Below are 22,402 nucleotides of genomic sequence, written 5' to 3'. Positions count from 1 at the left end.
CCACCCCCCAGACACGGCTCCCCCCCCACCCCCCAGACACGGCTCCCCCCCACCCCCCAGACACGGCTCCCCCCCACCCCCCAGACACGGCTCCCCCCCACCCCCCAGACACGGCTCCCCCCCCCCCAGACACGGCTCCCCCCCCCCCAGACACGGCTCCCCCCCCCCAGACACGGCTCCCCCCCCCCAGACACGGCTCCCCCCCCACCCCCCAGACACGGCTCCCCCCCCACCCCCCAGACACGGCTCCCCCCCCACCCCCAGACACGGCTCCCCCCCCCAGACACGGCTCCCCCTCCCCCCCCCAGACACGGCTCCCCCCCCCCCCCCCCAGACACGGCTCCCCCCCCGGACACGTAGCTGGGCAGCCTCCTGTTCCCAGCGGTTATCTGATCTGGCGTTCCGTTGTGATGAGGTGTTGAGGATTGTTTTCCTGGTTCCACCTCCACGAGAGACACATGCCTGAGAGTTTCTGCTGCACCAGATGCTTCACAGCACAGCACTGTGACTGGGGCAGTTACGCAAAGGTCAGTGAAGCTCATTTTAAATGCGCTTGTCTTATTTTGCATTTCGGACCTGCGGGCATACACTGGGTGTCAGTTTACTCAGAATCTGTCATCATCCAACTGCACTGCTTTCCCAAAATAGAATCCTCACAGCCACTGCCTGGCCATATCGGCACATCTCTCCTGGTAATAAAATCAGTGGTTTGATCCAATAACTTGTCCCCAAAACATGCACAAAAAAAACAGATATTCTCAAACTCAACACTGAGAATCCCAGCTTCACCCTCTCGTCAGGGTGAAATGTGAATTAAATATCAACCTAATATATCGGGAGCTGACCTTTCACTGGATTCCCATCTAATGCCAAGGGGTCGCGATCTGCTGAACCCCATCCCACCATTGTAGGGGGGGCTGGTGTAGACTCTGATTACCCCCTCCACTTTTAGGGGGCTGGGGTAGAGGGTGTACAGAAGGCAATGCCGCCGTGCATACAGAGGGTGACGACACAGCGTGCAGGCGGCCATGTTACCCTACGCCGAGTTTTGAACAGAGCACCCAGCCCCATGATGGCTCGCAGGGTAATGGCAACAATCCACAGGGGTGGAATGTCCCATCCCCAGTCCATGCTGGGTTAGTTAATCCCAGCCAGGGTAGGGAATGTTGGGATGCTGCAACTGGCCTTAGTGCCCAGGGATCCCACTGCTGATCAGGATTTAATTTGGTTGTGATGCCCCTAAAAGTGGAATAACTACCAACATTCACCACCTGGTCACCTGGGCAAGGTACAATATCCGTGAGACTGAACCCCAGCGAGAGGTAGCAGCCTTGCGGGGGAGGAGCGGTAGGGAGAAGCGAGGGAATTCTGCAACACAAGCATCTGAAGTGCAAACAGGATTTTGGGAAAAGGGAATATTCCTTTTAGGAACTAGGAAAAAAATCTGCAATATTTTTCTCCATAACTCAGGACTGTCCGTGTATTCGAGACTGATGCAACATTTATCAGGAAATCCAGCTTTCCATTCCAACGCACCGAATTAACCAGGCCACTGAATCTTTCAGCAGATTTTAAGAATAAATTATGCAGCAATTTTACTTTCCAATGTAGCAGTTCCCAGCAGCATCTCACTGAGGAATTAAACATTAACCTCAGGTGCCCCGATGGTTTAGTCAGTACATGGGTTACGGGAGCGATACTGAGCCCATGGAGCAGCAAGATCCCAGGTTACAGCCTGTGCTGAGTTCCCTGATCTCGACCAGGGCACCAGATGGGGCTACAATTGGCCTCACTGCCCCCGAGCAGAGGGCAAGATCAGCGAGAGGGAGCGAGAGAATCGTTGAAACCTGGAATCTTACAGCACAGAAGGAATTTGCTTCCATCGCCTTTTCAGGCAGCGCATTCCAGGTCATAATAATTCGCTGCATAAAAGATTTCTCCTTATTTCCCCTCTGGCTCTTTTGCCGATCACCTTAAATCTGTGTCCTCTGGTTACCGACCCTCCTGCCACTGGAAACAGTTTCTCCTTATTTACTCTATCAAAACCCCTCATGATTTTGAACACCTCGATTAAATCTCCCCTTAACCTTCTCTGCTCTAAGGAGACCAATCCCAGCTTCTCCAGTCTCTCCACATAACTGAAATCCCTCATCCCTGGTACCATTCTGGTAAAATCTCTTCTGCACCCTCTCCACAGAGTGACGAGTGAGAGGGGAGTGGGACGGGAACATGACTCCACATTCATGCTGCAGCACAAAGGGAGGCTGGAGTTCGTCCCAGTATCTCGACTTGCCCGACTCCTGCATGTAAACAACACCTTCAAACCGTCCCACCACACAGGGCAGTTACAGGTGCGGGGGGGGTCATTTCCAACTTAATTAATGTACCGAGACACAACTGTCGCCCATTCACAAAACAATCAACAGAACAGTGAAGGTGATCCCCTTAATCAGAGCAAATATCCTGGAATCACACCCAGTAAAAGTGGAATTTCCCTCAGGGTTTGGAAAACAGTGTTCCCGACAATAGGAAAAATCCGACTTAAACAAACCCCAGTGTTATACAGTGACAGACCTGTACCCACCAGTACTGTACCCCAGTGTTATACAGTGACAGACCTGTACCCACCAGTACTGTACCCCAGTGTTATACAGTGACAGACCTGTACCCACCAGTACTGTACCCCAGTGTTATACAGTGACAGACCTGTACCCACCAGTACTGTACCCTAGTGTTATACAGTGACAGACCTGTACCCACCAATACTGTACCCCAGTGTTATACAGTGACAGACCTGTACCCACCAGTACTGTACCCCAGTGTTATACAGTGACAGACCTGTACCCACCAGTACTGTACCCCAGTGTTATACAGTGACAGACCTGTACCCACCAGTACTGTACCCCAGTGTTATACAGTGACAGTGTGGGGTACTTCCTACACCTCTCAGTACAATGATTTCTCAATCCCCCAATTACAGTTAGACCCCCCCCCAGGTATCCCCCGGTGACTGAGACACGCCGAGAGACCCCAGATTACTGAGAGAGATACCCCCAGAGGAGAGATCCCCGATTACAGCGAGACCCCCCAGAAGAGAGATCCCCGATTACAGCGAGACCCCCAGAGGAGAGATCCCCGATTACAGCGAGACCCCCAGAGGAGAGATCCCCGATTACAGCGAGACCCCCCCAAGAGGAGAGATCCCCGATTACAGCGAGACCCCCCCCAAGAGGAGAGATCCCCGATTACAGCGAGACCCCCCCCAGAGGAGAGATCCCCAATTACAGCGAGACCCCCCAGAAGAGAGATCCCCGATTACAGCGAGACCCCCCCCAAGAGGAGAGATCCCCGATTACAGCGAGACCCCCCCCAGAGGAGAGATCCCCGATTACAGCGAGACCCCCCGAAGAGGAGAGATCCCCGATTACAGTGAGACCCCCCCAGAGGAGAGATCCCCGATTACAGCGAGACCCCCCCAGAGGAGAGATCCCCGATTACAGCGAGACCCCCCAGAGGAGAGATCCCCGATTACAGCGAGACCCCCCCAGAGGAGAGATCCCCGATTACAGCGAGACCCCCCCCCCCCGAGGAGAGATCCCCGATTACAGCGAGACCCCCCAGAGGAGAGATCCCCGATTACAGCGAGACCCCCCAGAGGAGAGATCCCCGATTACAGCGAGACCCCGACCCCCCCAGAGGAGAGATCCCCGATTACAGCGAGACCCCCCCCCCCCCGAGGAGAGATCCCCGATTACAGCGAGACCCCCCAGAGGAGAGATCCCCGATTACAGCGAGACCCCCCCGAGGAGAGATCCCCGATTACAGCGAGACCCCCCCGAGGAGAGATCCCCGATTACAGCGAGACCCCCCCCCCCCCGAGGAGAGATCCCAGATTACAGCGAGACCCCCCCCCCCCGAGGAGAGATCCCAGATTACAGCGAGACCCCCCCCAGAGGAGAGATCCCCGATTACAGCGAGACCCCCCAGAGGAGAGATCCCCGATTACAGCGAGACCCCAGAGGAGAGATCCCCGATTACAGCGAGACCCCCCAGAGGAGAGATCCCCGATTACAGCGAGACCCCCCAGAGGAGAGTTCCCCGATTACAGCGAGACCCCCCAGAGGAGAGTTCCCCGATTACAGCGAGACCCCCCAGAGGAGAGTTCCCCGATTACAGCGAGACCCCCCCAGAGGAGAGATCCCCGATTACAGCGAGACCCCCAGAGGGAGTGCCCCGATTGACGTGCATTTATTACAGAAGCAATAAAGGCTGTGGAACCCGGCACACCATTAAAAATTCAACATCCTTCAGCTGCATTTTCAATCCGCAAAATGCCTGGAGGATCAAGAGGGAATATAAATCAACTTTTCAGAAGGTTAATGTTAATTATTAATCTAACAGTTATCACAGATCAGTTATTAAACTGCAAGTAGTTTAAGACAGGAACTAGTAGAGGCGGGTACAATTTTGTCTTTTAAAAAGCATTTGGACAGTTACATGGGTAAGATGGGTATAGAGGGCGATGGGCCAAGTGCAGGCAATTGGGACTAGCTTAGTGGTATAAACTGGGCGACATGGACATGTTGGGCCGAAGGGCCTGTTTCCATGTTGTAAACTTCTATGATTCTATTTCTATCTTGGCTCAAACAGCAGATGAATTGAATCATGTCCTAAAGCAGGTGATGGGCAGTGATTAGTTCTGCAGTTCCAAGTCACACACACCTCGCACACACTGTGTGACCCATGACCTCCTGACCCCGTCCAATACCGACCAATACGACCTTCCGTCCCCTCTAATACCGCGACCTGCGACCGCTCGTCCCCATCCCATAAGTAACAAGTCTGCACATTTAAGACGATATCCCTGTGATCAAACCCTGGCCGATGCTGAATTCGCTGATTGAAGCCTGTGTGTGTTGAGGGCACAACTGTCAGCTCCAGTGGCCCTGGGCGAGGGAAGGGAGCAATCAGGCCCGAGTGGTGCCCACCATCCAGTGAGCCCTGCTGGAGTGAAGATCAGGGCCAACTGTGCTGCCTCCACTGTAGAATATCTGCTGACCTTCACAGTCTAGGTTCACAGATGAAGACTGCTCACTGGGGTGAGTGTCTGCCTGGTGGAGACGCTGAATCCTGGCAGGTCTCCGCTCATTCAGAAGACAGGAGCTGAAAGGGAGGGGGATGGGGGGGGAAACGATGCCTCCGCCTTGATCACCGGAACCAACCATTAAAGGGGCTTCTGCTGAGCCCAGCTCCTAACCTTTGACCCTGAGCCTATCCCTGCTGCTGGCTATGGGGAGGGCATTAGAAGATGTCGATGCCAGTCAGCAAGCAGCTGTTCCCTGGATCATCTGCAAATTCCCAGCAGAGGCCCAGGTCAAAACTTCACCCTCAACATCTGGGCACCCCGCGGGGACAGGCAGGAGAGCATCGAGGAAATATATCAGTGGGACACTGGGCACAGTCAGTGTGTCCCGAACTCTGCAAACCTCCACACCATCTTAATGAGGATCCTCACTCCCACCAGGCAGCAGGGAACTTTAAACTTCCCATTTTTCACCTGTGTCTGTCAGAGTTTCCCACAGCAGGCAGATCAACACCAACAAAGGATCCCTGGCTCTCCCTCACACTCTAAAACAATGCCGTGCGAGAACACCCAGCACGCAGCTCCATTCATCTCTACTCTTCAGGCCGCACCACCATCAGGCAGGGCGCGGCACACCCCCGGGCAGGGCGCGGCACACCCCCGGGCAGGGCGCGGCACACCCCCGGGCAGGGCGCGGCACACCCCCGGGCAGGGCGCGGCACACCCCCGGGCAGGGCGCGGCACACCCCCGGGCAGGGCGCGGCACACCCCCGGGCAGGGCGCGGCACACCCCCGGGCAGGGCGCGGCACACCCCCGGGCAGGGCGCGGCAGTCACCAACCACAGTGACTTCACTTTAATCGTGTACTGCGGGAAAATCACACTTAAAGCAAAAAGTTAATGTTGTGTGACGTGCTCCTTCAGTAAACACTTCAAATTACTGCTGCCCCAGATTTATAGTAACAAACCTGTACCCACCAGTACTGTACCCGTTATACAGTGACAGACCTGTACCCACCAGTACTGTACCCAAGTGTTATACAGCGACAGACCTGTACCCACCAGTACTGTACCCCAGTGTTATACAGCGACAGACCTGTACCCACCAGTACTGTACATAAGTAATAGGAGGTGTCGGCCATTCGGCCCCTTGAACCTGTTCCGTCATTCAATCAGATCATGGCTGATCTTCGCCTCAACTCCACTTTCCCGCCCGATTCCCATATGCCTTGATTCCCCTCGAGTCCAAAAATCTATCCATCTCAGCCTTGAATATATTCAACGACTGAGCATCCACAGCCCCCTGGGGTAGAGAATTCCAAAGATTCACAACCCTCTGAGTGAAGAAATTCCTCCTCATCTCAGTCCTAAATGGCCGACCCCTTATCCTGAGACTTTGCCCCCTGGTTCCAGACTCTCCAGCCAGGGGAAACTCGAGAGGGTATAGGCCCATTCCACTCAACCTCACCTCATAGGACAACCCTCTCATCCCAGGAATCAATCTAGTGAACCTTCGTTGCACTGCCTCTAAGGCAAGTATATCCTTCCTTAGATAAGGAGACCAAAACTGTGTTCTGTACCCCCGTGTTATACAGTGACAGACCTGTACCCACCAATACTGTACCCCAGTATTATACAGTGACAGACCTGTACCCACCAGTACTGTACCCCAGTGTTATACAGTGACAGACCTGTACCCACCAATACTGTACCCCAGTATTATACAGGGACAGACCTGTACCCACCAGTACTGTACCCCAGTGTTATACAGTGACAGACCTGTACCCACCAATACTGTACCCCAGTATTATACAGGGACAGACCTGTACCCACCAGTACTGTACCCCAGTGTTATACAGTGACAGACCTGTACCTACCAGTACTGTACCCGTTATACAGCGACAGACCTGTACCCACCAGGACTGCACCCGAGTGTTATACAGCGACAGACCTGTACCCACCAGTACTGTACCCCAGTGCTATACAGCGACAGACCTGTACCCACCAGTACTGTACATAAGTAATAGGAGGTGTCGGCCATTCGGCCCCTTGAACCTGTTCCGTCATTCAATCAGATCATGGCTGATCTTCACCTCAACTCCACTTTCCCGCCCGATTCCCATATCCCTTGATTCCCCTCGAGTCCAAAAATCTATCCATCTCAGCCTTGAATATATTCAACGACTGAGCATCCACAGCCCCCTGGGGTAGAGAATTCCAAAGATTCACAACCCTCTGAGTGAAGAAATTCCTCCTCATCTCAGTCCTAAATGGCCGACCCCTTATCCTGAGACTTTGCCCCCTGGTTCCAGACTCTCCAGCCAGGGGAAACCCGAGAGGGTATAGGCCCATTCCACTCAACCTCACCTCATAGGACAACCCTCTCATCCCAGGAATCAATCTAGTGAACCTTCGTTGCACCGCCTCGAAGGCAAGCATATCCTTCCTTAGATAAGGAGACCAAAACTGTGTTCTGTACCCCCGTGTTACACAGCGACAGACCTGTACCCACCAATACTGTACCCCAGTGTTATACAGGGACAGACCTGTACCCACCAATACTGTACCCCAGTGTTATACAGCGACAGACCTGTACCCACTAATACTGTACCCCAGTATTATACAGGGACAGACCTGTACCCACCAGTACTGTACCCCAGTATTATACAGTGACAGACCTGCACCCACCAATACTGTACCCAGTGTTATACAGTGACAGACCTGTACCCACCAATACTGTACCCCAGTATTATAACAGACAGACCTGTACCCACCAATACTGTACCCCAGTATTATACAGGGACAGACCTGTGCCCACCAGTACTGTACCCCAGTGTTATACAGGGACAGACCTGTACCCACCAATACTGTACCCCAGTATTATACAGGGACAGACCTGTACCCACCAGTACTGTACCCCAGTGTTATACAGCGACAGACCTGTACCCACCAGTACTGTACCCGTGTTATACAATGACAGACCTGTACCCACCAATACTGTACCCAGTGTTATACAGCGACAGACCTGTACCCACCAGTACTGTACCCCAGTGTTATACAGTGACAGACCTGTACCTACCAGTACTGTACCCGTTATACAGTGACAGACCTGTACCCACCAGTACTGTACCCCAGTGTTATACGGCGACAGACCTGTACCCACCAGTACTGTACATAAGTAATAGGAGGTGTCGGCCATTCGGCCCCTTGAACCTGTTCCATCATTCAATCAGATCATGGCTGATCTTCGCCTCAACTCCACTTTCCCGCCCGATTCCCATATCCCTTGATTCCCCTCGAGTCCAAAAATCTATCCATCTCAGCCTTGAATATATTCAACGACTCAGCATCGACAGCCCCCTGGGGTAGAGAATTCCAAAGATTCACAACCCTCTGAGTGAAGAAATTCCTCCTCATCTCAGTCCTAAATGGCCGACCCCTTATCCTGAGACTTTGCCCCCTGGTTCCAGACTCTCAGCCAGGGGAAACTCGAGAGGGTATAGGCCCATTCCACTCAACCTCACCTCATAGGACAACCCTCTCATCCCAGGAATCAATCTAGTGAACCTTCGTTGCACCGCCTCGAAGGCAAGCATATCCTTCCTTAGATAAGGAGACCAAAACTGTGTTCTGTACCCCCGTGTTACACAGCGACAGACCTGTACCCACCAATACTGTACCCCAGTGTTATACAGGGACAGACCTGTACCCACCAATACTGTACCCCAGTGTTATACAGCGACAGACCTGTACCCACCAGTACTGTACCCCAGTATTATACAGTGACAGACCTGTACCCACCAATACTGTACCCCAGTATTATACAGGGACAGACCTGTACCCACCAGTACTGTACCCCAGTATTATACAGTGACAGACCTGCACCCACCAATACTGTACCCCAGTGTTATACAGTGACAGACCTGTACCCACCAGTCCTGTACCCTTGTTATACAGTGACAGACCTGTACCCACCATTACTGTAACCCGTGTTATACAGTGACAGACCTGTACCCACCATTACTGTACCCGTGTTATACAGTGACAGACCTGTACCCACCAGTACTGTACCCCAGTATTATACAGGGACAGACCTGTACCCACCAGTACTGTACCCCAGTGTTATACAGTGACAGACCTGTACCCACCAGTACTGTACCCCAGTATTATACAGGGACAGACCTGGACCCACCAGTACTGTACCCCAGTATTATACAGGGACAGACCTGTACCCACCAGTACTGTACCCCAGTGTTATACAGTGACAGACCTGTACCCACCAGTACTGTACCCCAGTATTATACAGGGACAGACCTGTACCCACCAGTACTGTACCCCAGTGTTATACAGGGACAGACCTGTACCCACCAGTACTGTACCCCAGTGTTATACAGTGACAGACCTGTACCCACCAATACTGTACCCCAGTGTTATACAGTGACAGACCTGTAGCCACCAGTACACATTAAATACAGAATCCCTTTCACAGCTGGGACTCTTACTGAGCCCAGGGTTGGATCAGGAGCTTGTCACTGATCAGTTGGCCCTTTACCGTGGGACAAGCTTCCTCTGGGTCTCCTCTCAGAATGGTTCTTGCTCCAGAAGCACAATTCCTATTTCAAACCCCAATCAGTGCAGAGCTGGACTTAGGGTCACTGCCTCCTGCCCGCAGTGAGCTGCCCCATGCCCCTCTTTCACCTTGAGGTGAGCTGCCCAGAACCCCCTCCCCATGTGCTACCCTGACCCAGCTCCCACCCCTCCCCCCGGAGACTCTTACCTGTGACATCTGTGGCCTGAAGTTGATGTCCTTGAGGTCGATGGATCCGGGGCTGAGGTTGTGCAGGAGCTGACATAGCAGCACTCCGTCCCTCAGAGCCTGCGCCAGGTCAAAGACCTGAGCAGCCGGCCACACCACCCGGTGATTCGGGGGCAACACCTTGGAGTCGATGAGCCAGCGGCCGCACTGTCGCCACTCTGCAACCGGGGGGAGAGGGGGCCCGGGGGGAGAGGAGGGTGCAGGGGGGGTGGGGGAGAGGAGGGTGCAGGGGGAGAGGAGGGTGCAGGGGGAGAGGAGGGTGCAGGGGGAGAGGAGGGTGCAGGGGGGGTGGGGGAGAGGAGGGTGCAGGGGGGGTGGGGGAGAGGAGGGTGCAGGGGGGGTGGGGGAGAGGAGGGTGCAGGGGGGGTGGGGGGAGAGGAGGGTGCAGGGGGGGTGGGGGAGAGGGAGGGTGCAGGGGGGGGTGGGGGAGAGGAGGGTGCAGGGGGGGTGGGGGAGAGGAGGGTGCAGGGGGGGTGGGGGAGAGGAGGGTGCAGGGGGGGTGGGGGAGAGGAGGGTGCAGGGGGGGTGGGGGAGAGGAGGGTGCAGGGGGGGTGGGGGAGGGGAGGTGCAGGGGGGGTGGGGGAGGGAGGGGGGCTGGGGGAGGGAGGGGGCTGGGGGAGGGAGGGTGCTGGGGGAGGGAGGGTGCTGGGGGAGGGAGGGTGCTGGGGGAGGGAGGGTGCTGGGGGAGGGAGGGTGCAGGGGGAGGGAGGGTGCAGGGGGAGGGAGGGTGCAGGGGGAGGGAGGGTGCAGGGGGAGGGAGGGTGCAGGGGGGCTGGGGGAGGGAGGGTGCAGGGGGGGGTGGGGAGGGGGTCGGGTGAGGGGGGGCGGGGAGGGAGGGAGGGAGAGTGTGGGGGGGTGGGGAGGGTGAGGGGGGGTGGGGAGGGAGGGAGAGTGAGGGGGGTGGGGAGGGAGGGAGAGTGAGGGGGGGGGGGTGGGGAGGGAGAGTGAGGGGGGGTGGGGAGGGAGGGTGCAGGGGCTGGGGAGGGGGGTCGAGTCCCGGTTGAATCGCAGGAAGATCCTCCGTGGGCGGCGGGAGGTCTCTGGGTGTCGCTGCCGCTGAAGTGCTGCTCGGAGCCGGGACTCAGGGTTCAGCTGGCCGGGATGGAGCGGGGGTCCCGGTCCGGGGCCGGGGCCGGGGCTGGGGCCGTTCCCATAGACCCGGAGCGGGGAGGAAGCCGACACTCAGTGTATCCTTTCCCCGGACACAATGTATCTCCGCCCGGCCGCTCCGCAACTTTGTATCCAAACCCGCGACTCCCTCAAAGCGACTGATCGGCGGACAGCAGCGACCGACGTGCGCGCCGCCGCCACGATGCGCGCTCCCGTGAGCGCGCCCCCTCAGTGCGCAGGTGCGGCCAGTGGTTTGCTCGTGTTGTGACGGGCTGGCATTCACTGAATGATCATTTCTCGAACACCGGCACAACCTCCCTCAAAAAACAAATTCAGTCAGGGAATGCTGGAAAGTTGCAGCAACTGAGAGGGGAACCCTATCCTCAGTTAGGAACAGGAGCTCTGCCAGCTTCGTTTTTCATCCCAATTCTCCAAATCCCTTAATATCTGTACATCCCAAAATCTACCTTATAAACACCTTACTTGAAACCCACCTCTTTCCGATGCCTTGTTTTAACAATCCATAAGGATTGCACTGGTTTGCCCCAGTGACACCAATGCAAAACAAATAAATCTGCCCCCCGCCATCTAAAGGGACACAACTAATAAAGAAAATATACATTCAACAGAACAAAAGGAAACTTATAAAACCAGATTATAATATTACTTGAGTCTGACTGACCTGCTCTGCGTTTCCAGTATTTTGTGGTTTATTTCAAATTTCCACTATAAAAATGGCAAAACAGGTAACTCCCCCCTGCCCCCAAGTCAGGAGCTTGTGGGTTTGAGCACCGCTCTATTTTGTGAAACCATAATCTACCCAGAGTGAGGGAATGGGACTAATTGGATAGCTTTCAAAGAGCGGGCACAGGGCACGATGGGCCGAATGGCCTCCTTCTGTACTGTAAGATTCTGCGATTCCTGATACTCAGTGCATTAACCGCCTTCGAGAACTTAAACCGAGACCCAAATGTGCCTGCTTAGGTGGCCATGAAAAATCCCACAGCACAATCTGAAGAGCAGTAACACTCTCCCTGGCCACTGTCTGAGGCTGAACCAGACTGCTGGCAACCCTGGCATCCCATTTGGCCGAGATGAGCTTCCAACCCGATTAGAGGAACAGAGGGACCTTGGAGAGCATGTCCACAGATCCCTGAAGGTAGGACAGGTAGGTAAGGTGGTTAAGGCGGCATATGGAATACTTTCCTTTATTAGCCCAGGCACAGAATATAACTGTAAACAATTTTACAACACCAAGTTATAGTCCAACAAATTTATTTTAAATTTCAAAAGTCCTCCTTCCTCAGGTGAATGGTGTGGAAGCCTCCGAAAGCTTGTGAAATTTAAAATAAATTTGTTGGACTATAACTTGGTGTTGTAAAATTGTTTACAATTGTCAACCCCAGTCCATCACCGGCATCTCCACATCACAGAATATAACAGCAGGGAGGTTATGCTGGAACTGTATGAAACACTATTTGGGCCACAGCTTGAGAACTGTGCACAGTTCTGGTCACCACATTACCAGGAAAGATGTGATTGCACTAGAGAGGGTGCAGAGGAGATTTACGAGGATGTTGCCAGGACTGGAGAATTTTAGCCATGAGGAAAGATTGGATAGGCTGGGGTTGTTTTCTTTTGAACAAAGGAGGCTGAGGGGAGATTTGATTGAGGTGTCTAAAATTATGAGAGGCCCAGATAGAGTGGATAGGAAGGACCTATTTCCCTCAGCAGAGGGGTCAGTGACCAGGGGGCATAGATTTAAAGTGATTGGTGGAACGATTAGAGGGGATCTGAGGAGAATTTTTTTCACCCAGAGGGTGGTGGGGATCTGGAACTCACTGCCTGAGAGGGTGGGAGAGGCAGAAACCCTCAACTCATTTAAAAAGTACCTGGATGTGCACCTGAAGTACCGTAACCTACAGGGCTACGGACCAATTGCTGGAAAGTGGGATTAAGCTCGATAGTTCTTTTTTGGCCGGCACAGACACAATGGGCTGAATGGCCTCCTTCTGTGCTGTAACTTTCTATGATTCTATGACCCCGTATTCGCTCCATCACCAGGACCGCCTACGTCCTCCTCTGTAACATTGCATGTGTCTCTGCCCCTGCCTCAGCTCATTTGCTGCTGAAACCTTCATCCATGCGTTTGTTACCTCCAGACTTGACTATTCCAATGCTCTCCTGGCTGGGCTCCCACTTGTACTCCCCCTAAATTTAAGCTCATCCAAAACCCTGCTGCCTGTATCCTAACTCACACCAAGTCCCGTTCACCCATCACCCCCTGCGCTCACTGACCTACATTGGCTCCCAGTCCGGCAACGCCTCGATTTTAAAACTCTCAACCTTGTTTTCCAATCCCTCCCTGGCCTCGCCCTCCCCTCCCTATCTCTGTAACCTCCTCCAGCCCTACGACCCTCCGAGATCTCTGAGCTCCTCCAATTCTGGCCTCTTGCCTATCCCCCGATTTCCATCGCTCCACCATTGGCGGCCATGCCTTCAGCTGCCTGGGCCCGAGCTCTGGAATTCCCTCCCTAAACCTCTCCACCTCTCTCTTCCCCTTTAAGACCCTCTTGAAAACCAAGCTTTTGGTCACCTGTCCTAATATCTCCTTATGTGGCTCGGTGTCAAATTGTGTCTGATAATCACTCCTGTGAAGCTCCTTGGGACGTTTTACCAATTTAAAGGCGCTATATAAATGCAGGAGGTTGCTGTGTCCGAACCAATATCCCTCCTTTAGCCGACACGACAAATATATTAACCGGACATCTGCTGTTTGTGGGATCAGCACAAGTTCCCTGCAGCGTTTGCCCCTTTAACATGACCAGCGGGGGGAAGGCGCTGCCCGGGATCAGTGGCGCCACCCCGCACAGTCCTGGAGCCCGCGCTTTGTTTGCCGGTCCCTGGCCCTATTCCTCTGCCCGGGGACAAGACCGGGTCTCCTGGAAACGTGTCCCGGGAATGAGCACCACCTGCCGTCCGGGATTCGCCTCTTCACCTGATGCTCGGAGGGTGGGGCCCCGGCCCGAGAAACCAGCAGCGCCGCCCGTCGCCATAGTTCCCGGGACTCGGGGGTTTCCGGAGACATTGAGTGACGACCGTGCTGGAGTGCATCGTGGATGGTGTAAATAATATTATTTAATTTGATAGGTTTCCTTTGTTTTGTATGATTTAGTTTTCTATTAATTGTTCCCCTTTAAAAGGCGGGCACTTTTGTTTGTTTTTGTTTTATAAGAATATAAGAAATAGGAGCAGGAGTCGGCCATTCGGCCCCTCGATCCTGCTCCGCATTCAATCAGATCAAGGCTGATCTTTGACCTCAACTCCACTTTCCAGCCCGATCCCCATATCCCTTGATTCCCCTCGAGTTCAAAAATCTATCCGTCTCAGCCTTGAATATATTCAATGACTGAGCATCCACAGCCCTCTGGGGGAGAGAATTCCAAAGATTCACAACCCTCTGAGTGAAGAAATTCCTCCTCATCTCAGTCTTAAATGGCCTGAGACTATGCCCCCTAGTTCTAGACTCTCCAGCCAGGGGAAACAGCCTCTCAGCATCTTAATGTTTCAATGAGATCCCCTCTCATTCTTCTAAACTCCAGAGAGTATAGGCCCATTCCACTCAATCTCTCCTCACAGGACAACTCTCTCATCCCAGGAATCAATCCAGTGAACCTTCGTTGCACTGCCTCTAAGACCTATTTCCCTTAGCAGAGAAGTCAATAACCAGGGGGCACAGATTTAAAATAATTAGTGGAAGGATTAGAGGGGAGCTGAGGAAATAAATTTTCACCCAGAGGGTGGTGGGGTCTGGATCTCACTGCCTGAGAGGGTGGGAGAGGCAGAAACCCTCAACTCATTTAAAAAGTACCTGGACGTGCACCTGAAGTGCTGTAACCCACAGGGCTACGGACCGAGTGCGGGAAAGTGGGATTAGGCTGGGGGGCTCATTTTCGGCCGGCACAGACACGATGGGCCGAATGGCCTCCTTCTGTGCCGTAAATTTTCTGTGATCCTTCATCTATAGTCATTAATATAGATTGTAAATAGCTGAGGCCCAAGCACTGATGCTTGTGGTACCCCACTAGTTACAGCCTGACACCCTGGGAATGACCCGTTTATCCCGACTCTCTGTTTTCTGTCCATTAACCAATCCTCTATCCATGCTAATATATTACCCCCAACCCCATGAGCCCTTATCTTGTGTAATAACCTTTTATGTGGCACCTTGAAAATCCAAATATACTCCATCCACTGGTTCCCCTTTATCCACCCTGCGAGTTACATCCTCAAAACGATTTCCCTTTCATAAAATCATGTTGCCATGGTTCCCGAGACTCGGGTGTTTCCGGAGACAATGAGTGACAGGCGTTGCCATGGTTCCCGAGACTCGGGTGCTTCCGGAGACAATGAGTGACAGGCGTTGCCATGGTTCCCGAGACTCGGGTGTTTCCGGAGACAATGAGTGACAGGCGTTGCCATGGTTCCCGAGACTCGGGTGTTTCCGGAGACAATGAGTGACAGGCGTTGCCATGGTTCCCGAGACTCGGGTGTTTCCGGAGACAATGAGTGACAGGCGTTGCCATGGTTCCCGAGACTCGGGTGCTTCCGGAGACAATGAGTGACAGGCGTTGCCATGGTTCCCGAGACTCGGGTGTTTCCGGAGACAATGAGTGACAGGCGTTGCCATGGTTCCCGAGACTCGGGTGTTTCCGGAGACAATGAGTGACAGGCGTTGCCATGGTTCCCGAGACTCGGGTGTTTCCGGAGACAATGAGTGACAGGCGTTGCCATGGTTCCCGAGACTCGGGTGTTTCCGGAGACAATGAGTGACAGGCGTTGCCATGGTTCCCGAGACTCGGGTGTTTCCGGAGACAATGAGTGACAGGCGTTGCCATGGTTCCCGAGACTCGGGTGTTTCCGGAGACAATGAGTGACAGGCGTTGCCATGGTTCCCGAGACTCGGGTGTTTCCGGAGACAATGAGTGACAGGCGTTGCCATGGTTCCCGAGACTCGGGTGTTTCCGGAGACAATGAGTGACAGGCGTTGCCATGGTTCCCGAGACTCGGGTGTTTCCGGAGACAATGAGTGACAGGCGTTGCCATGGTTCCCGAGACTCGGGTGTTTCCGGAGACAATGAGTGACAGCCGTTGCCATGGTTCCCGAGACTCGGGTGTTTCCGGAGACAATGAGTGACAGGCGTTGCCATGGTTCCCGAGACTCGGGTGTTTCCGGAGACAATGAGTGACAGGCGTTGCCATGGTTCCCGAGACTCGGGTGTTTCCGGAGACAATGAGTGACAGGCGTTGCCATGGTTCCCGAGACTCGGGTGTTTCCGGAGACAATGAGTGACAGGCGTTGCCATGGTTCCCGAGACTCGGGTGTTTCCGGAGACAATGAGTGACAGGCGTTGCCATGGTTTCCCGAGACTCGGGTGCTTCCGGAGACAATGAGTGACAGGCGTTGCCATGGTTCCCGAGACTCGGGTGTTTCCGGAGACAATGAGTGACAGGCGTTGCCATGGTTCCCGAGACTCGGGTGTTTCCGGAGACAATGAGTGACAGGCGTTGCCATGGTTCCCGAGACTCGGGTGTTTCCGGAGACAATGAGTGACAGGCGTTGCCATGGTTCCCGAGACTCGGGTGTTTCCGGAGACAATGAGTGACAGGCGTTGCCATGGTTCCCGAGACTCGGGTGTTTCCGGAGACAATGAGTGACAGGCGTTGCCATGGTTCCCGAGACTCGGGTGTTTCCGGAGACAATGAGTGACAGCCGTTGCCATGGTTCCCGAGACTCGGGTGTTTCCGGAGACAATGAGTGACAGGCGTTGCCATGGTTCCCGAGGACTCGGGTGTTTCCGGAGACAATGAGTGACAGGCGTTGCCATGGTTCCCGAGACTCGGGTGTTTCCGGAGACAATGAGTGACAGGCGTTGCCATGGTTCCCGAGACTCGGGTGTTTCCGGAGACAATGAGTGACAGGCGTTGCCATGGTTCCCGAGACTCGGGTGTTTCCGGAGACAATGAGTGACAGGCGTTGCCATGGTTCCCGAGACTCGGGTGCTTCCGGAGACAATGAGTGACAGGCGTTGCCATGGTTCCCGAGACTCGGGTGTTTCCGGAGACAATGAGTGACAGGCGTTGCCATGGTTCCCGAGACTCGGGTGTTTCCGGAGACAATGAGTGACAGGCGTTGCCATGGTTCCCGAGACTCGGGTGTTTCCGGAGACAATGAGTGACAGGCGTTGCCATGGTTCCCGAGACTCGGGTGTTTCCGGAGACAATGAGTGACAGGCGTTGCCATGGTTCCGAGACTCGGGTGTTTCCGGAGACAATGAGTGACAGGCGTTGCCATGGTTCCCGGGGCGCGGGTCCGGTGCGGAGGGAGGGATGAGCGGAGGGACGGGCGGGCGGAGGCCGCTGGCGGAGAAGGCCCTGTCCGAGGCCTACGGACGGCTTCGCTACCACGACACGTCGCTGTTGATCTGGACACAGCAGCAGCAGCAGCTGGAGAGGCGGGCGCTGGGGTCAGGCCCGGGGCCTGGGCCCGACAGTTTCCTGGGCCGCAGCCAGAGCATGTGGTACCGGCAGTTCGGCAACCAGCCCATCCTGGTCCGGGACAGGAGCAAAGTAGCCCCGGCCCCCGTACCAGGCCCGGCCCGCTCCAGAGTCTGCGCGCTGATGTGAGCGGGATCCGGATTCATGACAACAGCCGTGCCCAGCCGGACCCACATTCAGAGTAACTGCGCATCCGGAGTAACTCCGCACCCGGAGTAACACTGCAACCGGATCAACCATCACCCGGAGTAACTCCGCACCCGGAGTAACACTGCAACCGGATCAACCGACACCCGGAGTAACTCCGCAACCGGATCAACCGACACCCGGAGTAACTCCGCACCCGGAGTAACACTGCAACCGGATCAACCGACACCCGGAGTAACTCCGCAACCGGATCAACCGACACCCGGAGTAACTCCGCAACCGGATCAACCGACACCCGGAGTAACTCCGCACCCGGAGTAACTCCGCAACCGGATCAACCATCACCCGGAGTAACTCCGCACCCGGAGTAACACTGCAACCGGATCAACCATCACCCGGAGTAACACTGCAACCGGATCAACCATCACCCGGAGTAACACTGCAACCGGATCAACCATCACCCGGAGTAACACTGCAACCGGATCAACCATCACCCGGAGTAACACTGCAACCGGATCAACCATCACCCGGAGTAACTCCGCACCCGGATCAACCATCACCCGGAGTAACTCCGCACCCGGATCAACCATCACCCGGAGTAACTCCGCAACCGGATCAACCGACACCCGGAGTAACTCCGCACCCGGATCAACCGACACCCGGAGTAACTCCGCACCCGGATCAACCGACACCCGGAGTAACTCCGCACCCGGATCAACCGACACCCGGAGTAACTCCGCACCTGGATCAACCGACACCCGGAGTAACTGCGCAACCGGATCAATAGACACCCGGAGTAACTCCGCACCCGGATCAACCGACACCCGGAGTAACTCCGCAACCGGATCAACCGACACCCGGAGTAACTCCGCACCTGGATCAACCGACACCCGGAGTAACTGCGCAACCGGATCAACCATTACCCGGAGTAACTCCGCAACCGGATCAACCATTACCCGGAGTAACTCCGCAACCGGATCAATCATTACCCGGAGTAACTCCGCACCCGGATCAACCGACACCCGGAGTAACTGCACCCGGATCAACCGACACCCGGAGTAACTCCGCAACCGGATCAATCATTACCCGGAGTAACTCCGCACCCGGATCAACCGACACCCGGAGTAACTCCGCAACCGGATCAACCGTCACCCGGAGTAACTCCGCAACCGGATCAACCGTCACCCGGAGTAACTCCGCAACCGGATCAACCGTCACCCGGAGTAACACTGCAACCGGAGCAACCGTCACCCGAAGTAACTCCGCAACCGGATCAACCATCACCCGGAGTAACACTGCAACCGGAGCAACCCTGCAACCGTCACCCGGAGTAACTCCGCAACCGGATCAACCGTCACCCGGAGTAACTCCACAACTGGATCAACCGTCACCCGGAGTAACTGCAACCGGATCAACCGTCACCCGGAGTAACTGCAACCGGATCAACCGTCACCCGGAGTAACTGCAACCGGATCAACCGCCACCCGGAGTAACTCTGCAACCGGATCAACCGCCACCCGGAGTAACTCTGCAACCGGATCAACCAACACCCAGATAGGAAGAGGAGGCCATTCAGCCCCTCGAGCCTGTTCTACCATTCAATTAGATCATGGCTGATCTCTACCTGAACTCCATTTGCCCAGTCTTGGTTCCATTACCCTTACCCAACAAAAACCAACCAACACCTGGAGCAACTCAGCATCTGGATCAACAAACACCCAGAGAAACTTAACACCTGGATCAACCAACATTCAGAGCAACTCATCATCGAGACCAGGACCCAGCAGGGTTCATTCTGACTGGTGTGAACGGCCAGCAGATCCGTTGTACAAAATGAAACCAGATTGAAGGAATCTGCAGCTAATGGTGAATAGCAACAATGTGCGTTGAAGTGCAGCAAAACTGGAGTGAGAGCTTTCATTCAACTTATATCGGATGTCCCTTTGAGGGGGAAAGAGCTGTTTCTAAATGGAACCTTACTCCCTGTGCTCATCCTCTCAGGAGCAACTATTTATTTATTTATTTATTGATTGATCGATCCTGAAAGCCTGGGCTGGAATCAGTGGGTCTCCGGAACTGGATAGCTGCAAATTGGAAGCAAAAACAGAAAACACCTGTGAGGAAAGTGTGGCCTGCAACACGACTCTGTCTTTTGTCTTTCAGTTGCCGGCTGCCCAATTGTATTTCTAACACTTCCAAGAGGCGATACCCTGGGCCCCCGGGGGGAAGCAGCAGGAACAAACTTGTTGCTAGGAGCTTTGTATAACTTTTTAAAGTGACAGAATTTATGGTGTTACTTTAGGGTGGAATTACAGTATTTAAAAAGTGCGTTTAACACAATTTCTCCTTTCGGAACAAAACCTCGGTTCTATTTCTAATCAAGTGATTATACAGCACTTTTCACATAGTCAAACACCTCCTTCAAACTGCTTCACACGGTGAACTACCTCCTGGAACTCTGACTGTTCTGTTACTAATTGTGACAGCCGTTCAGCCCCAGCAATATAACCAGGAATACTTTGCATCCACTCACAGTCTAATCAATTTATCTGGGACTAGGACTTCAATGGTAACAGCCTGCCTTCAACATTGAATCTACAGCACAGAAACAGGCCCTTCAGCCCAACCTGTCCATGCTGGTGTTTATTCTCCAGACCCCTCTTCATCGAACCCTATCAGCATTTCTCTCGTGTGTTTATCGAGCTTCCCCTTAAATCCATCTACACTATTCGCCTCAACCAATCCTTGTGGGAGCGAGTTCCACATTCTCACCACTCTCTGGGTAAAGAAGTTTCTCCTGAATTCCCTATTGGATTTATTAGTGACTATCTTATATTTACGGCCCCTAGTTTTTGTCTCCCCCACAAGTGGAAACATTTTCTCTACGTCCACCCTATCAAACCCTTTCATTATCTTAAAGACCTCGACCAGGTCACCCCTCATGAAGAAGTGCTTCCTGACATCACCCCTGAACGGCCCGGCTCTAATTTTAAGGTTCTGCCCCCTTGTTCTGGACTCCCCCCACCAGAGGAAATAGTTTCTCTCTATCGACCCTATCAAATCCTTTAATCATCTTAAACACCTCGATTAGATCACCCCTTAATCTTCTACACTCGAGGGAATACAAGCCCAGTCTGTGCAACCTGTCCTCGTAATTTAACCCTTTTAGCCCCGGTATCATTCTGGTGAATCTGCTCTGCCCCCCCTCCAAGGCCAATATATCCTTCCTGAGGGGCGGGGCCCAGAACTGAACCCAGTCTCCAGATGTGGTCTACCAGAGGTTTATACAACTGTAGCAAAACTTCCACCCCTTTGAGATAAAGGCCAACATTCCATTCGCCTTTTACATTATTTTTTCTACCTGTCCACTAGTTTGTAGTGATTTCTGTACATGGATCCCTAAATCTCTCTCTCCTCCACAGTTCCGAGCTTCTCAACATTTAGAAAATACTCTGATTTATCTTTCTTAGGTCCAAAGTGGATGATCTCACACTTTCCCACATTGAACTCCATCTGCCACAGTTTTGCCCACTCACTTAATCTATCAAAGTCCCTTTGCAACTTTCTGCTGCCACCTAACTTAGTGTTGTCGGCAAACTTGGATATACCGCTCTCTATTCCTTCATCTATGTCATTTAAACATATAGTGGAAAGCTGAGGACCCAGTACAGATCCCCAGGAGACACTACTAGTCACATCCTGCCAATCAGAGTATATTCCCTTTATCCCCACTCTCTGTCTCCTACCTCCTGACCAATTCCCTACCCATGTCAATAGGATAAAATGTGCTTTTTAAAAAAAAAAGCTTTATTAATTTGTCGTCCAATTGTGTACCTAAACCCCCAAGTCTATCTGCCCAGAATTTGTCCATTGCAAAGTTTTCCAGTGTTTCTCATTCCGTAGTGAAAGGGTTAATTAACAGCTTGCTGGAAATGTACAGATATCTGACCTCTGTCCCTCGCAATAGCAAACTGAAATTGATGTCAATTGGATGACTGTTTGAATGATTAATGAAACCTGCATCATTAACTGCCCTGTCGCTCCCCAATTCTCTGGACATGATTGGGAGACGGCCCCTGACTTGGACTCAGCAGGCTAGAATCGAGCTCATTAGACATGTCCCAAAAATTCTAGGAATCTGGGGCCTCTCAATGTTAACGTCCAGCTCCAGGAACTCAGAGGAAAACTAATGAAAATGAACTCAGGGGTCGCCATGACGGGAGCGCAGACTGTTCCTGCAGGAGAAGCTCCTCCACTTCCCTCCCCACTCCCCTCGCCCTAATCCCCCACTTCCCTCCCCACTCCCCTCGCCCTAATCCCCCACTTCCCTCGCCCTAATCCCCCACTTCCCTCCCCACTCCCTAATCCCCCACTTCCCTCCCCACTCTCCCCCCTCCCTAATCCCCCGCACTCCCCGCTCCCCTACTAACTCTCCCACACCCCCATTCCCACCTCCCCGCTCCTTATTCTGTCAGTGCAGTATTAGGGGGGGTTGTGGAACCAGAAGCAAAACCATTTTAGGTCAAATTGCTGCTGTTTGAAGAATTTCTGTCTCACCTTTTTTGTGTAAAGTTTTGAGTTTGGCACCTTTTTCTCTAAATGTCTGAGAAACAAAACAGTAAAAAAAATTAAAGGAAAAAATCCAATATTTAATCATCTGCCATGTAATAAATTAGTGTTTGATAAAAA

The 22,402-nt window shown here is 53.6% G+C and overlaps 2 protein-coding genes across 2 annotated transcripts in view; one reads left to right on the top strand and one right to left on the bottom strand.

The window, feature by feature from the left end:
* LOC137300361 (guanine nucleotide exchange factor VAV2-like) overlaps positions 1-16,531 on the bottom strand; it is a 106,828-nt gene extending 90,297 nt beyond the window's left edge. The window contains exons 1-2 of the mRNA XM_067969445.1: positions 16,372-16,531; positions 9,860-10,068 (exon numbers count right to left, since the gene is read on the bottom strand). Of these exons, the coding sequence (XP_067825546.1) occupies positions 9,860-10,068; positions 16,372-16,531 (369 nt within the window). The remainder of the gene's footprint in view (positions 1-9,859; positions 10,069-16,371) is intronic.
* Positions 16,532-17,398: 867 nt separating this feature from the next.
* LOC137300747 (putative uncharacterized protein BRD3OS) lies at positions 17,399-22,402 on the top strand. Its single transcript, XM_067970019.1, has one exon. It carries the CDS (start codon positions 17,399-17,401, stop codon positions 17,693-17,695), a length of 297 nt encoding a protein of 98 aa, XP_067826120.1. The 3' UTR covers positions 17,696-22,402.

This window comes from Heptranchias perlo, chromosome 31 (genome assembly GCF_035084215.1).
Source record: "Heptranchias perlo isolate sHepPer1 chromosome 31, sHepPer1.hap1, whole genome shotgun sequence".
In the NCBI taxonomy this organism is placed as follows: Eukaryota; Metazoa; Chordata; class Chondrichthyes; order Hexanchiformes; family Hexanchidae; genus Heptranchias; species Heptranchias perlo.
The sequence above is the reverse complement of the archived record's forward strand: the minus strand, read 5'-3'. Positions and strand labels throughout refer to the sequence as shown.